Here is a 16,902-nt window from a genome sequence, read left to right as displayed (position 1 = left end):
CAAGGTGAGAAGGGAGGGGCTCCTTTATTCTGCCCCATTTCAAGGGAAGGCTCCTTACCTAGAATCACACGTGGGGCAGTGCCAAGGCCTGGCAGGCCCCACACCCAGCTACTCTGCTTGGTCCCAGGAGAGGTCTATGCAACACTCCACCCTCCCAAGAGCTCAGAGCTCATCTCTCCGCAGGTAAAATTCTTGCCCCAATAAATCCCTCCCCTTTCCCCACTTACAGTTAAGTGCTTAACTGCTAGCCAAAAGGCTGGTGGTTCACACTTAGCCAGAGGCCCCTTGGAAGACAGGCCTGGCCGTCTTCTTCTGAAAGGTCACATCCTTGAAAACCCTAGGGAGCACAGCTCTACTCTGTACACATGGGGTTGCCATGAGTCGGAGTTAGTTCCACAGAAACTAACAACAACATACACAAATCGGATCATTCAAGTAGAGTGAGCCACACCCACCAATCATGAACCAAAGTGAGTTCCTGGGCTCGAACGGGAGTCCTCAGTACCCCCAGAGGCAGATGGCAAATGCGGGCAGCACCTGGCCTCTGGGTCAGAGAAGCCTCGGATATAGACTGTTCTAATTTTACTGGCTGTATGTGGCCTTGAGGAAAACATCTAACTTTCTTGTACCTTGATTTCCCCATCTGTCAAATGTGTAATGACTGCAGCTACTTCCTGGAGATGTGAGGAGTAAACGAGACTGGGCATTTCGCTCAGTGCCCGGTACACAGTAACCATGACCACCAACATCATTGTTAGCATTATTATTATCAGTTCTGCGAACTGATGAAAGAAGCCCTCGTGGCACAGTGGTTAAAATGCTCGGCTGCTAATCGAAAGGTTGGCAGTTCAAACCTACCAGCCACTCTGAGGGAGAAAGATGTCGTAGTCTGCTTCCGTAAAGATTACAGCCTTGGAAACCCTACGGGGTAGTTCTACTCTGCCCTGTAGGGTCGCTATGAGTCAGAATCAACTCAGTGGCAAAGGGGTGGGCTAACAGATATGTCTCCTTGGAGAGAATGGGCCACCATTAGCACTTTTTCTACAAAACAGGATGGACGGATGGACGGATGAACAGATGGACATGTGTCCTGCCATCCTCACTCCTTGGGCTTGTTGAACAAGTTAGCCCAACCCCCAAACCACTCCATGGACTTTGGCCACAGTGAACACCCAGCACGCTGGCAGCTCTGTTCAGCCCAGCCTGGCTGCCTCCTCTTGGCGACCTGACCAAGCCTGGCCCTGGGCCTGGAAGTGAAGGGACAGGGCAGTCCACAGGCCTCAAAACAGGAGAGGACCCACCACCCCACCCCTTCATCAGTACAGCTTCTCAACTGCCTGCCAAGGTCACTGGGACTGCCCACCCACCTTGCTCATCCCTGCAGCCACCCGCCTGGCAGGTGTGCGTATCTTCACTGAGCAGACAAGGGAAACAGGTTTGGAGGGTGGGGTGGCTGGCACGCAGCTGGTCGGTGAGAGAGGCGGATAAGCCCAGGTCTGTCTGCCTCCCAGGTACAGAGCCCACTGTTGTTACTGTTAGCTGCCATCACGTCAGCCCCTGACTCATGGCAATCCCATGCACAACAGGATTGGACCATTGTGATCCATAGGGTTCTCACTGGCTGATTTTCAGAAGTAGATCACCAGGCCTTTCTTCCTAGTCCCTCTGGAAGCTCTGCTGAAACCTGTTCAGCATCATAACAACACACAAGCCTCCACTGACAGACAGGTGGTGGCTAAGCATGAGGTGTACTGTCCGGGTATCGAACCCAGGAGTCCCACATGGAAGGCAAGCATTCTACCACTGCATGACCAACGCCCCCTAAAGAGCCCAGCAAAAACCAAATAAATAAATAAATAAATAAAAACCCTGTTGCCGTCGAGTCGATTCTGACTCCAAACAACCTTGTAGGACAGAGTAGAACTGCCTCATAGGGTTTCCAAGGCTGTAATTTGTATGGAAGCAGACTGCCACATCTTTCTCCCACAGAGCAACCGGTGGGTTTGAACCGCCGACCTTCTTGTTAGCAGCTGAGCACTTAACCACTGCACCACCAGGGCTCCAAGAGCCCAGCTGGTTCCTTCTAAAACCAACTACAAACGAGGACTTAGAATAACAACAGGGAACACACACAGAGCAGCCAACACATGCAGGTCCCAGGACTAAGCGCAGTACATCCATAAGCTTACTGATTCCTTGCAGAGTCCTGCAGGACAAGTATTTACCATCCCATGTTACTGATTAAGAAGTGAGGCTCAGGGATGGGACACAACTTGCCCAACGGCACACAGCTGGTGAGCAGCAGAGCAAAGACTAGAACCCAGTTCTGTCTGGCTCAATGCCGAGTCCCCAGCTCCTCAAAGACCTGGACTTGAGCCCTGATGTGACCAGTCACACTCCTACCTGGCCACCACTTCCCCAGTGTGCAGTGGGGATTAGGACTGGCCCTGCTGCCCACCCTCCCCAGCTGTGGCCAGAGGATCAAGTGACCTGATGGGAGTGAGGTCACTTTGAGAGGAAACTGGGCATTTACTCTATGAGGCCATTTCCAAACCTCCAGGCAGAGGCTGTGGAGGAAATGCAATGAGAGGAAGCCAAGCGTCTCCACCTTGAAATGTGTTTGGTGTTTGTTTAGTGACCACCTTTGGGGATATTTAAAAAAATAAATTAAATTTTTTCTTTCTCTTGAATAACAAGGAAGAAGAAAGTGATCTGGATTGATTATTCCTCCCAGAAGACACCAGAGTGGAGGTGAAAATCACCACTCTGGGAAGCAGCTAGAACTTAAGTAAATGGAGACCTGGAACCTGACCTGGGGCTCTGCCAGCATCTCACTGCCTGACCTTGGGCTCTGCCAGCATCCCACTGCCTGACCTTGGGCTCTGCCAGCACCTCACTGCCTGACCTTGGGCTCTGCTAGCACCTCACTGCCTGACTGTGGGCTCTGCCAGCACCTCATTGCCTGACCTTGGGCTCTGCCAGCATCTCACTGCCTGACCTGGGGATCTGCCAGCATCCCACTGCCTGACCTTGGGCTCTGCCAGCACCTCACTGCCTGACCTTGGGTTCTGCCAGCACCTCATTGCCTGACCTTAGGCTCTACCAGTATCTCACTGTCTGACCTGGGGATCTGCCAGCATCTCACTGCCTGACCTGGGGATCTTCCAGCATCTTATTGCCTGAACTTGGGCTCTGCCAGTATCTCACTGACTGAAATTTGGCTCTGCCAGCATTTCACCCTGACCTTGGGCTCTGCCAGCATCTCATTGCCTGACCTTGGGCAAGCCACGCCCCCAAACTTCCTGTGTGTAAAATGAAGGGGCTGGAATGGAGGCCTCTTAGGACCTCTTTTATGACCAATGCTCTGCAGTAGTTGCATGAGTGCTTGTCCAATAAGCCAATGACATCACAGACTAAGGATTACCCAGGGCCATTGTTGGTGAGATGCCCATCCCCCCAGCAATCCAGGTCCATCCCAGCTGTCCAAGGCACCGGATACACAGACTCTGGACCCCTACACTGGATGAGAGGTAGAGACAGAAACAAGCACTCAGTGTGGACTTAGGGGCACGCTGGTGCTTCTACAGACCAGTCTCATTTACTCCAAACAATACTTCGAGGTGGACAACACTATTGCCATCTTATAGAAAACTGAGACTCAGAGAGATCCATGAACAGTCCAAAGCCACTGGGCTGGTGAGAAGCCGAGTGGGGATTTGAACCTCTGGAGCCTGCGCCCCAGTGCCTCCAGGAGATGAGGCTTGAGGGAGCTGGGGTAAGCCCAGGGCAAGTACAGAACAGGTGGCAGGGCTGCCTGTGGTAGACAGAGGGTTAAACCAGAGCCGGAAAAGCTGGCCCACTCCAGGCTATTGGACCAGAGAGCTGATGAAAACAATAGGGCACTGGGTCATTTGGCCTCAGCGTGGTGCCCAGCACTGGCCCAACAGAGATCTGGCTGCAGCCATTGGCCGGCCAAGCTCAGGAGCCAGGTCTCCGGGTGCAGCAGGGCCTGGTCCACAAGCACCGAGATCAGGCATGGGAAGAGGCGGCACCAGGCTGCCACAAGGGGGTGGGGTGCAGGGAGGGGGTCTCCAGGAGGGTGGCTTGAGAGAGCCAAGAGCACCAGACCTGGGGAGGGGTGCACTTGCTCACAGCCCGGTTCCCCACCTCTGTGTCTCTGTCCAGTGGCTTCCTCTGGGTGTACATTCCTCCCACCCGTCTCCCTCCCCAGTGGCTCACTTGCTCAGCCCAAGACCTGGTCCAGAGTCTTCCCTGACCCCGACCCTCCAGTCAGTGCCCCAGGTCCCCTCGCATCCTTCTCTGCCATGCTTGGATTGGTCTGCCTCCCCCATCAGACCAAGTTTCTCAGCAGCTTCATTTTCGTCTGCATCCCCATGCTCAGCCCAGGGCCAGACACACCCTGGAGGGCTTCAATCCCTGGGCCATCGCCGTCACCAAAGATGTCCCCAGCCCAAGTACAGGATAAGTATATTACTGACTCATTTCAGGTCCCTACTCAGGGGCTAGGCTGGCCCCAGATTCTGACATTAATTATACAGTGGCAGGCCCCAAAGACACCCTCTAGGGTTCCACCCATTCCAGACAGCAAGGAGCACAGATAAGGACTCCAGACTCCAATTTGAGTCCATGACCGCCTCCCCTCCAGGGCCCCACGGGCAGAGGACTGCGTCTCTGAGACCCCCAGCCAGGAACACCAGCCTGAGAACTAGCTCCCTTCATTCACACAGAATGAATGAACTTCTTCCCAGGAAGACAAAGGGAGATCCAAACACGCTATGCCCCCATCAAGGTAGCCAGGATTGAAACTTGGGGACCCTGGTGCCCCTGGCCATGAACCCCAGGGCATAAATCCACCACTCTGTGCCTCCTTTAGAACAGGACCCTTAAGCACCCACATATACAGTGCTGGCCAGTACCAAGTAGTGGGCAAAGTACCCAGAGTGCTCAACTTCCCAGGCCCCTGTCCCTGAATGCACAGCCCATCCCAGAGAGGAGCACTGACTTGAAGACCACAGAGGTAACTGTGGCAAGTATAACTACCTTGATTACGTGCCCACCATGATGCTGGCATCTTACCCAAGAGCTTTGCAAGGGAGGAATCACTGGCCCATTTTACAGATGAGAAAACCAAAGTCTGCAGGGACTTGGACTTACACAAGGGCCCAGGGACAGTGCTGGAGGCAGGAGGAAAACCTAAGCAGTGACCCCAGAACCCAGGCCTTTAACCATTAAGCAACCTTGCCTCTGCTAGGCTCCTGGGTATAGAGGGGCAGAGTCCATAACTACAACAGTCATGGTATCGGGAGCAGGAATGAGAATGGTCATAGGGATGGGAACTATAACCATTTCAATGGGCTGGGCACTGTGCTGAGCACTAATCAAAAACCAAACCCACTGCCATCCGATCACTAAAATCACTAGACACCATTGAATTCTCAGTGACAACCGCTGTGGAGTGGGTACTTTTCTTGTCTCCATTTTACATATGAAAAGGCTGATACTTCAGAGTTAATGGGACTTGTCCATCACACACCATCAACGGGCAGGGCCAGGATTTGGGGCCAGGCCTGCTTTCTGCTATTTCACAGACTTCTGGACAAAATAAAGTAACAAGACTTGTAGGGAAGGGACCTCTCTCCCCTAGGCAAATGGAATGCCTGCCTCCTTAGCCAAGGCCTGCCCTGAGCCCTTCTGACCTCAGCTCCACCCTTTCTTACACCCCACTGCCTGCTCTCTCCTCTTTTTCCAAGCACCAAAGGAAAGGACAAGGTTCACTTACTCTGTCTGGGGCGGTGCGGCTGCTGGGTCTGGGTCTGCAGGAGAAGAGCAGAGGAAGAGCCGGTCAGGCCGGAGGCTGGCCCTGATGGGCTCGGCCCACTCCCGCCCCCTTACCCAGCCTCCCCTGGGGGCACTGGAGACAGGGCCTGGCCAGCCTGGGTCCCTGCTGGGCCCGCCTCCCTCCCCCAGGCCTGGTAGAACACCAGCCACTGTACAGTCATTAAGCTCCCCTACCTGTCCCACCTCGCTGTCCCCACCCCCGTGGCCCACATCCCAACTCCTACCCAAACCAGACACCCAGTCTGTTCTGGGCCTGTCCCCACCCCCAGCTCCTCAAGGAGCCTGTTGTCCCCAAGCCTACAGGAAGTTCCTGCTAATCCCCAGAGTTTCTCCCGGATGACAGAATCGAAGAGCCCAGAAGCTGCCATTTAACACCAGCCTTATCTCGGCCCTCCAGCCCTCAGGGCCGCCAACTCCCCTGGGCAGACTGCAGAGGGGACCTCAGGGAGGCAGCTCTCCTGGCTGGTGTGGATTCTCTGGGAGAAGCTGCTGGGCGAGGGCCACAGGGACACAGCCCTGGGCAGCAACTGTCTCCAAAGCAAAGCCTAGCCAATCACTTCCATTTACAATGTGCCAAAGGGGGCCAGATGTTGCAGGAATGCTAGGAATCTCCAATTCCCAAGGAGAGCCACGGAATGCAGCCTCTTCCCAGTGGTTTTTCCCTTTCAGCTTCCTGGGGACAGCGGAGGGGCCCCCAGGCATCACCGGGAGCCGGAAGCTTGGAGAATGCTTTCCCTCAGCTCTCTGAGCTCTCTAGCCCCAGAGGCCCAGAAATCTCGGAAGAAGGCTCCCAGAACCCTCACCAGTGATGGGGGCGGAGTCGAAGCAGACCAGTGGGGAGTCTGTCTCCTTTCCGGCAGCAACACTGGGGACTGCCAGGCCAGTGCTGGTGTCCTCTTCATCATCACTGTCGTCAAACTCAAAGGCCTCTCCGGGATCGTCCTCCACCTCTGGGGAGGGGCCTGGGGCTCTGGGAACCAGCTGATCTCCTGGGGAAGGTATAAGGAGGAGAGAGGAGGAGTTAGCCATGCTGTAGGCCTCAGGTTAGATCAAGAGCAGACAGAGACGCCTTGGGAATCCCTGGGTGGTACAAGGTTGATGGTTCAAGTTCACCCAGAGGCACATCAGAAGAAAGGCCTGGCAATCAGCCATTGAAAACCCTACAGAGCACAGTTCTACTCTGACACACATGAGTCAGAGCATACTTGGCTGGTTTTAAAGGTGCCTGGGGAGACTGGCTGAGGTCAGCAAGGGCTGGAACTGGGGGAACACCTGGGGGCCTGAGTGAGGGAACAAGGGGGATCTCAAAGTCTAAAGGAAACTCCTGTCCAGACCAGAGAGCCCTCCTATGTGCCTAAGGTGTCTGTGATTGGGTTAAGTTTCTAAGTAGATGGCAGTGGAGGGACGAGAAGGAGCAAGCTTCTGTGGTGAGTGCGAGAGCATACGTCTTTTGTTTTCCTATGTTCTTATTTGCACGCAAGGGGGCTTTTCAGATGCACCTGCACACATGCACATGGGCACACAGCTCATGAGTATTTACGTTTGTTTATGTTCGTATTTTGTGTATGTGTGAACGAGCACATGTAAGCACGTTGTGCATGTTGTACTTAATTTGGTATGCACAGCAGTGTAAAACTCAGCTGCCTGGAAAGGTTTGGGGCTTGAAGTAAGCCAGTTTTCAGATGCCAGGATGTAGGCTGGCTGGGGCAGGGACAGAGGCCATGTTCCCAGCATGGACGTCTTCTCCAAGGGCCTCATTCCTGGCTTCTCCCCACTGAGAGATCCCCTCCAGGGCTGCATCCCCCTCATCATCTTCCAAAGCCCCACCAAGCAGAGGCCCTCCCTGGGCACCCTATCTCAAGCAGGTCCTGCTCCCTGTTTCTATCTTAGCCCCTTGGCTGGTTCCTTCATCCAGTCCACGTACAAACTCGTTTTTGTTTTTTTTTTTAGGAAACCCCATACAGTCATTTCCCATTTCCCCATCCTCCCAGGCCCCACAAACCACTAATCTGCTTTCTGTCTCTATGGATTTGCCTATTCTGGATATTTCGTATAAGTGGAATCATATAACATGTGGCCTTTTGTGTCTGGCTTCTCTCACTTAGCATAATGTGTTCCAGGTTCATCCGTGTCCTACCTTGTATCAGGACTTCCTTCTTTTCATGGCTGATAATATTCCACTATATGGAGACAAGGGGCCGTGGTGGTTCACTGGTAAAATTCTTGCCTTCCAACCCGAGTTCGATTCTCAAACAATGCACCTCACGTGTAACCACCACTCGTCTGTCAGGGGAGGCCTGCATGTTGCTGTGATGCTGAACGGGTCTTAGTGGAGCTTCCAAAGACAAACCAGAAACAAAGTCCTGGCAATCTACTTCTGAAAATCAGCCAATGAAAACCTTACAGAGAACAACAGTTGGATCCAAAACCGTAGTATTTCATTCCGTTGTGTGTGGGGTCACCATGAGTCAGGGACCAACTCAAGGGCAGCTAGCGACAACAACATGCAGATATACCACATTTTGCTTATCCATCATCAGCTGATGGGCATTTGGGTTGTTTCCACCTTTTGGCTATTGTGAATAACGCTGCTATGAACATTCATGTACAAGTGTTTATTTAAACATCTGTTCTCAATTCTTTGGGGTACATATCTAGGAGTGGAGTTGCTGAGTCATGTGTAGTTATTTACCTTGGACTTCTTTTTTCTGACTCCCTACTGACCCAGGATCCCTAAGAGCAGAGGCCCCATCTGTCCCTTTATTGCTCAGGTCCTGGCCTGGCCCAGAGTGGGAGCTCAAAAACCTTTGTTAAACACTCAAAGGAATGAACTCTCTATCCTAAAGAGCATTTCTTCAGCCCTCACCTATCTGCCCATTTCACCAAGCTCAGGTTCCCCAGTCTTCTTTCCAGTCTCTCTCATGCATCCTAGCATTTGGGGCTGGAAAGAACCAAGTTTGTCCCTGTAATGGTTAAGGTTGTGTGTCACCTTGGCTGGGCCATGATTCTTGGTGATTTGATAGTTGCTTGATGGTGTGATCACTTCCATGATAAGATTTGATATTATGTGATCATCTCCATGATGGGATCTGCTGTGAGTAGCCAGTCAGTTGAGAGGGAGTTTCCTGGGGCGTGTGGCCTGCACTGAATACAAGTGGATATTCTGGCAAAGCTTGTGGGCTTTCCCTGGTTCTGGATCCTGCAGCTGCTTTCCCTGGTTCTGGATCCTGCAGCTGGCTCCTGTTCATTTGATCTTCGGTTCTTGAGACTTCAGCTAGCAGCTTACCTGCAGTCTTACCTGCCGATCTTTGGGATTTGGCTATCTTCACAGCCCTGCTCTCCGACCTGCCGATCTTGGGTTCACCAGCCCCTGTGGCTACATGCATCAGGAGAAGCCTCTATCGTGAACCACAGGCTTGGGACATTCCAGCCTCTACAACTGTGTGAGCCATTCCCTTAATATAAATCTCTATATATATTTATATGCTTTACTGGGTTTGCTTCTCTAGAGAACCCAGCCTAAGTCAGTCCCCCTACCTCGTGAAAACCCACTCCAATATCAAGGCGCAGTCTGGTCTGGCTTTAAAAGTCTACAGAGCTGCCCACCCTCCCTCCTTGAGCTGCCTTGAGCCGTCAGGTTGCAACACACGCCACACAGTTCAGAGCGCAAGCTTTGGCCTCAGACCATCCTGCCTGTGTCGCTTAGTAGGAAGTTACTTTACTTCTCTGAACTTTGGCTTCCCCATCTGTACAATGGAGAGAAATAACAGCACCTACCCCATAAGGCTGGTGTGAACAGTGACTAAGATGTAGGCAGGGTTTCTCAGCCTTGGCACTGTTGACATTTGTGACTAGATAATTCTTTGTTGCATGAGGCTGTCCTGTGCACTATAAAGCAGCCCTGGTGGTGCGGAGCTCGGCTGTTAACCGAAAGGTCAGCGATTCGAACCTACCAGCAGCCCACAGAAGAAAGATGTAGCAGTCTACTTCCATAAAGATTACAGCCTTGGAAACCCTATGGGGCAGTTCTACTCTGTTCTATTGGGTTGCTCTGAGTCGGAATCAACTCGGCAGCTATGTGTTTGGTTTTGGTACCTGAAATGTGCTCTGGGAATCCCCAGGGTGCAGTGGGGGAGGGACTGGATTACTCTGGTCAGAGAGACTGCTGGAATCAGTATGTCCAGCTGCCCATCTACTACTCCATCCATCCATCTCCCTGTTCCACCTACCTTCCCTCCCACTCATTCATGGATCTAACATTTATTGAGGACCTGATAAATGCCAGGCCCCGAGGTAGGGACAGGCTGCACACACATGGAACAGACACCCTATCCTCAGGTCCTCAGGCTAGGAGGTGAACGGTAAGTAACTTCTCAACAGGTGGTACTCCCCTAACACTTATATGTACCGGGGACTCTGCTAAGTGCTACACTTATACCAGTGGTTCTCGACTAGGGGCGATTCGCCTCCTAGGGGACCCTTGGCAGTATCTGGAGACATTTCTGGGTGACATGGCTGGGTGGTGTTACTGTATCTCGTGGGCAGAAGCCAGGGATGCTGGTAAACGTCCTACAGTGCAAGGACCCATCCATACACATTCCAAGGAACAGCTGGTGGACTGAAACTGCTGACCTTTTGGTTAGCAGCTGAGCTCTTAATCACTTCACCACTAGGGCTCTGTTTCAGGTACAGACCTATCAAAGTCAAGACGCCCCTTTCTCGGCTGCAGTTGCTGGTCCACCCCAGAATGGGCATCCCCAACTTCTACTAAAAGATGCTAACCATGGAAGCCACTGTGGCAGGACCTAGCCCTCCTCCCGGGAGTTTTGGAGATCTCATGGGCCATGCTGGTGGACTCCTCTGAGCAGTGATGCAGCCGAATGTAGCTTCTTATTGAAGTCTCAGAGCCACCCCCATTTTATACAACGAGGCCACAGAGACTCAGGGGTAGCTCTGTTACCTCCTGGAAGTGGCCTGAGCCCTTGGACACTGCCCTGTGATGACGAATTATAAAAGGAAATACAGGAGTTGAGCAGAAACCTGGATTAGGTTAGTGGTTTTCAAATCATCGTTCTCAGCCCATTAGTGGGTCATAAAGTCAATTAGGGGATTCCCAATCAGCATTTTCTTTTTTTTTTAATTTCCTGTTTGAGAATTTGTTTAATATTACACTATAATATTAATAAAATAATATTTAACTTTTTTGTTGTTTTTGATACTTCCATTTGAGTTACATATATAGTTATATACAGTCGTATATAGTTATATATGTATACATATAGTTATATACAGTTGTATATAGTTATATATGTATATTACTCTTCTCACATACTTTGGACATGTTATCAGGAGGGACCAGTACCTGAAGAAAGACTTCATGCTTGGGAAAATAGAGGGTCAGCGAAAAAGAGGAAGACCCTCAAAGAGATGGATTAACACAGTGGCTGCAACAATGGGCTCAAGCATAACATTTGTGAGGATGGTGCAGGATCGGGCAGTGTTTTGTTCTGTTGCACACAGGGTCGAATCAGAAATGATTCGACAGCACCTAACAACAACAAATATATATGTATGTATAGTGTGTACATACGTGTATATATGTATATATACATTGTGTCACATGTATATGTGTACACATTGTGTTACATACATGTATATGTGTATCCATTGTATACATACACATATATGTGTATACACATTTGTACATACATATATGTTTATATACACATTGTGTACATATATGTATATGTGTGTGCATATATGTATATACATACATATATACATGTATATATACATATATACATTGTGCGTGAGTACATAAATTGTGTGCACATATATGTATATATATTGTGTGTACATGTACATATGTATGTACATATATTGTGTGTATATAGTGTGTATATGTATGTTATGTGTACATATATGTATATATCATGTGTACATATATGCATATGTCATGTATACATGTGTATATATTGTGTATACATGTATATATATTGTGTGTACCTGTATGTATATATACATTGTGTGTGTGTGTATGTACATTCTTCAACTGCTTTCCCCTTGCTCCCTCCACTCCAGCCACACTGGTCTCCTTGCTGTCTGCACTCTGAATGTAACAAGACGTGTTCCTGCCTCAGAACCGACACACTTCCAGCCCCCAGACCCAAAATGTTCTTCCCCCAGGTATCTTCTCACACTCTCACCTCCCTCAGTTCTCAGTGGGTCCGCATGACCAACAGAGCACACAGAGACACCTTGACACTCCCTATATGTCTTGCCTCCTTTATTTTTCCCTGTGGCATTTATCAGCATGTGACATACTATATAGTTTACTTATTTTACTGTCTGTCTCCTCCCTAGAATATAAGCATAAGCTTCATGAGGGTAGGTATCTTTGTCTGTTTCGTTCACTGCTATATCCCCAGCATCCAGCGCAGGGACCAGCACACGGTAGGCACCTCATAAGTATTTGTTGAATAGACACACACATACACCCCCCTGTTGTCATGTGTAATGCATTTCTCATTATGGGTTGTGGTTCTAAAAGTTTGAAAAATACTGGAATAAATGACCACTAAGTCCCTGCCAAATTGAAGCCCTGGTGGCACAGTAGTTAAGAGCTCAGCTGCTAACCGAAAGGTTGGCAGTTCGAATTCACCAACTGTTCCCTGGAAACCGTATGGGGCAGTTCTACTCCGTCATGTAGGATCGCTGAGTTGGAATCAACTCAAGGGCAACACGTTTTGGTTTAAGTCCCTGCCTACTCTTTTTTTTTTTTTTTTTTTTAGGTGGGGGCAGGGGAGAGGGTACCAGACACTGACCCATCTTGGCTGATGGGGCTTAACCGAACTCTTCAGTGCCCTCGGTCCTCGCCCACCTGAATCTGCTGGGCAGGAGAGGGAGAACTCCCTTTACACATGGACAGTGTCACTATACTAGTTTAGTGCCAGGCCATCTGGGTTCAGTCTCCAGCTCTCCCATACACTAGCTGTATGAGGGGCAAGTTATTATACCCCTCCAAGCTTCAGTTTCCTGATGTGTAAAATGAAAACAATGATTGTAACCTCCCAGGGTTGTTGGGGGAGGGGATTAATTAGCACACAGAAAGCACCTGGTGTGAGGTATGTGCCCACTAAATGTTAGCTATTCTTATGATGATGATTCTATTTATTATTTTTATCATTATTATAATCATTATCATCATTATTATGACAGCCTTGAGTCAAAGCCCAGTCTGTGACCCTGGATGAGATGGGCAGTCTTGCCCACTCACAGGCCAGACCCAGCCCCAGGTGACCCCACCCACAGGCTGTGTCCAGGAACTCTGGCCACTTCAGCACCTTCGCTTTAAAAACACAAGCCACTTAAGCTACCCCATCAAAACAGCCATCCATGCATTCACTAAGCAGTGGCTGGGAGCCCCTGTGCCAAGTGGCTTGAGAAGTAAGACATGGCCCTTGGTGTCAAGAGCTCACTGCCTGTGAGGGAGGCAAATATGGCAAGACGAAAACACAAAACCACAGAGACTGAGATAGTACAGAATGAGAAAAAAAGAAAGAGGAGGGGTCAAATGCTCGCCTGGGCTTAGGGGAAAGCTTCAGCAGATGGCTGTCCTGGCACAGGGCCTTGAAGGACGAGTGAGGGTTTGGTAGTTTCTGACGGTGAGGAAGGTATCCGGGCCAAGGCAGGAGCAGGAGCAGAGAAGAGCCAGACACCCAGTGGGGATGAGGACATTGGCAAGGATGAAAGGGCCATAAGTGCTTGGGGGAATCCCCTACACAAGAATGTGAATTTTATTTGTTAAGACAATGGGGAGCTCTCAAAGAATCAGAACATGGCAACTAGCCTGGTTCAACCAGATGATGGCAGCCAGCAATATGAGATGTAGCTGGAACAATAAATGTTCGTCAAACGTTTGTTGAACTGAGTTCAATGGAACTGAACTGATTTAAACATGAGTAGTTTTTTTTTCTCACTTTCTATGTTTGGCTCACCCGGTAGGCAGGACAAAAGGAGCAAGGTGCCCACGGCAGCAGGGGCTAGAGTGGAAGCCAAAGTCATGGTCATGAGTCAGGAGGTGCCTTTGTCCCCAGGATCCTGAGACCCAGGCAATCATACACTGCTCCTTATCAGAAGGAAATATCTGGGGGCCTCTCCCTGGATAATTAAGTGCTGAATGGAGACTCTCCCAACCATCTGGACAGGTGGCATGGCTGGAACAGGCCCTTCATGCCTTTGAAGTTCTCGGACACACCCAGTCCTCCGCAGAGCCAACCCAAGCAAGCCCACGAGGCAGGGGACCCCATGTTCCAGGCCACAGAGAAGGCGGGTCCACTGTGCTGATCCCACATTCAGGAAGAAACTTAGACTCAGGGAGGAAGAGCCTCCCCGTTCAGGTCTACCAGGACCCTGAGCACAGCGCACGTAGCAAGCCTGTCCTTCCCACACCCCTCAGTGATGACACCTCCCATCCGCTGAGTGATTGACTACCACACGCCAGTGCCTTACCTATATTTAAACCTTGCAACAACACAGGAAAGGGTGTTATTATTATCCACATTTTTATGGATGATGAAAATGAGCCACAGAGAAACCAAGCCACTCAACCAAGATCACAGCATAAGCACCAGGGTCAGGATGCAAATCCAGATGGGGCTGGGAACAAAGCCCTCATGCATAATCACTTAGCTATCCTGCCTTCCCCATAGGCAGGCAGGACAAAGGGCAGCTGAGGCCTGGCCTGGGGTTCAGTTTGAGTGTGGGACCTAGATTGTCTACCTGCAGTGTCTCTGAGGCCCCAGAACTAAGGCTGCCAGTCAAAACATAGTGCACCGAGTTCAATTTGAATTTCAGATAAACAACGAATAATTTTTTAATATAAGTATGTATTTTTCTTCTTTTTTTTTCCTTAAATCTGGCAACTCTACCACTGTTAGATGACCCAACCTTAGCAGGGATGAAGACAGATGGCCCCTGAGCCCCCTCCCCTCAACCCTCGGTTCCCCATCCCCAATTTACAAGCTTCAGCCTCCAAGAGGCACCTCAGCCCACACACTGGCTCTGCTCATCTCTCCAGGGGACCTTAGGGGGAAAAGGTAAAGAGCAAACCCTTGTCCAAAGCCTACTCTGTGAGGAAGAAATTATTACTTCCATTTCACAGACCAGAAAACTGAGACAGAGAGCTGGGGTCACTTGCACACGGGGACACGGCTAACCACCAGCAGAGCTGGGATTCAGACTGGAGTCAGCCTGGCTCCAAAGCCAATGTCCCTCCGCCAGCCCCCATGCCCCCCTTCTGAGGACAGACAAACAGGGACAGGAAGGCCTGTGGTACTGTACCTATGGCAGGCTGTGGCGGCGAGTTGGAGGAAGCCATCAGACAAAGTCCAGCTCAGAACAGCACTGTCCCAGCCGCTCTCCTGCTGAAAGAAGGCCAGAAATCCAATTAGATGGAGCTCAAGACTGAAGTTTCGGCAACAGAGAGAAGTCTCCAGCTTACAACCTGTGCACACCAGCCCGCCAGCTCCTACACTCATTTCCCCAGCAGGTCCTGGGTACAGGAGGACAGTCCCAGCAAGGGCTCAGTCTCCACCCATCATAAATCATTAACCCATAGAAAAGCCAGCAGCTGCAGAGCCATGACCCCCACCTGCCCAGAGAGCCTCTGCTGCCACAGGGCCATGCTTTTGCCCAATGCCAAGGGACCCTCAGGGCCTGTCAACTCCCTCCTTCTCCACTCTGGCTTTTGGGTGAAACTCTGGCCTCAGTCTAGGATCATGCTCAGGCCCCATGTTCTAGAAGTTGGATCATGGCTGGACCATCATGGACGTAGCCCGACAACCCCTCCTCCTAGCTGCATAGTGACCATGGGCCCCCTCAGGCCTGAACCCTCTCACCAGTTCCTTCCTTCGGGCCCGCTTAAGGTCGCTCTCTCTTTGCCTCTCCCTGGACTGCCCCATAGGGTTGGCCAGCTGGCAAGTCCACTGTGCTGAAGGTGCCCTCAGGAAGAAACCTAGACTCAGGGAGGAAGAGCTCAGGCATGGGGAAGTAAAGGGCTGTGGAGCAGCGGATGGTATAAGATGGGGCAGATTCCCAAATGCTTGGAGCTGGGAGCATAGTTTCTCCTGGTTGAAGCCGCAGCACCCTCACAGTGGGATTTCAGGTAACCAAGAGGCCGGGTGCCCCAGTGGGCCTCCTGGTCCTGGAGCCAACCTCGCCAGATGTCCCCTGCCAAGCAAAGAGGAACATTCTCCCCACTACCTACTGCCACCCAGATCCTGAGCTAGGGACTGTCTCTTCATTCCTAGACTTCTCTGTGGAGGAGGAAATTCACCCCACAGCGACAGCACCGAGCCCCGAAGTCCAGTCTGCCCCTGCCACAAACTGGCTGAGTGCCTTTTTTTTTCCATTCCTGAAGCCTTTATTTTTATTAACTGGTTTATTAAATACAACTGTAATACATGTAAATGGAGACATGCATAACAGCAAGCATTCATATATTGTTGTTGTTAGCTGCCATCTGAGTCATCCCCCCACCCCCGGACTCATGGTGACCCCATGCACAACAGAATGAAACGCTGCCCGGTCCTAAGCCATCCCCGTGATCAGTTACAGATCGGACTATTGTTATCCACAGGGTTTTCACTGGTTGATTTTCAGAAGTAGATGGCCAGGCCTTTCTTCCTAGCCTGCCCATCTTAGTCCGAAGGCTCTGCTGAAACCTGTTCAGCGGCACAGCAATGTGCAAGCCTCCACTGACAGATGGGTGGTGGCTGGGCTTGAGGTGCGCTGGCTGGGCTTCAAACCTGGGTTTCCTGCACAGAAGGTGAGAATTCTACCACTGAGTCACCACTGTCCTCAACCACTCATTAAAAAAAAAAAAAGAAAAAAACCCTGTTGCTGTCGAGTCGATTCTGACTCCTGGCGACCCTATAGGACAGAGTAGAACTGCCCCATAGGGTTTCCAAGGAGCACCTGGTGGATTCTAACTGCCAGCCTTTTGGTTAGCGGCCATAGCTCTGAACCATGACACCACCAGCA

The 16,902-nt window shown here is 50.8% G+C and overlaps 1 protein-coding gene across 11 annotated transcripts in view; it reads right to left on the bottom strand.

The window, feature by feature from the left end:
* The window catches only part of ARHGEF10L (Rho guanine nucleotide exchange factor 10 like), a 201,466-nt gene that overhangs the window by 119,640 nt on the left and 64,924 nt on the right, over nucleotides 1-16,902 (bottom strand). For 6 of the 11 annotated variants that reach the window (XM_049878084.1, XM_049878074.1, XM_049878082.1 and 3 more), the window contains exons 2-4: nucleotides 15,202-15,281; nucleotides 6,663-6,848; nucleotides 5,801-5,834 (exon numbers count right to left, since the gene is read on the bottom strand). In XM_049878084.1, coding sequence (XP_049734041.1) covers nucleotides 5,801-5,834; nucleotides 6,663-6,848; nucleotides 15,202-15,238 — 257 coding nt within the window. In that variant the 5' untranslated portion in view covers nucleotides 15,239-15,281. Of the gene's footprint in view, nucleotides 1-5,800; nucleotides 5,835-6,662; nucleotides 11,061-15,201; nucleotides 15,285-16,902 lie in introns of those variants that run through there. The other 5 variants (XM_049878075.1, XM_049878077.1, XM_049878073.1 and 2 more) reach the window with 3 other exon arrangements.

The sequence above is a fragment of the Elephas maximus genome, chromosome 3, assembly GCF_024166365.1.
Source record: "Elephas maximus indicus isolate mEleMax1 chromosome 3, mEleMax1 primary haplotype, whole genome shotgun sequence".
In the NCBI taxonomy this organism is placed as follows: Eukaryota; Metazoa; Chordata; class Mammalia; order Proboscidea; family Elephantidae; genus Elephas; species Elephas maximus.
This window is presented reverse-complemented; position numbering and strand designations above follow the sequence as displayed.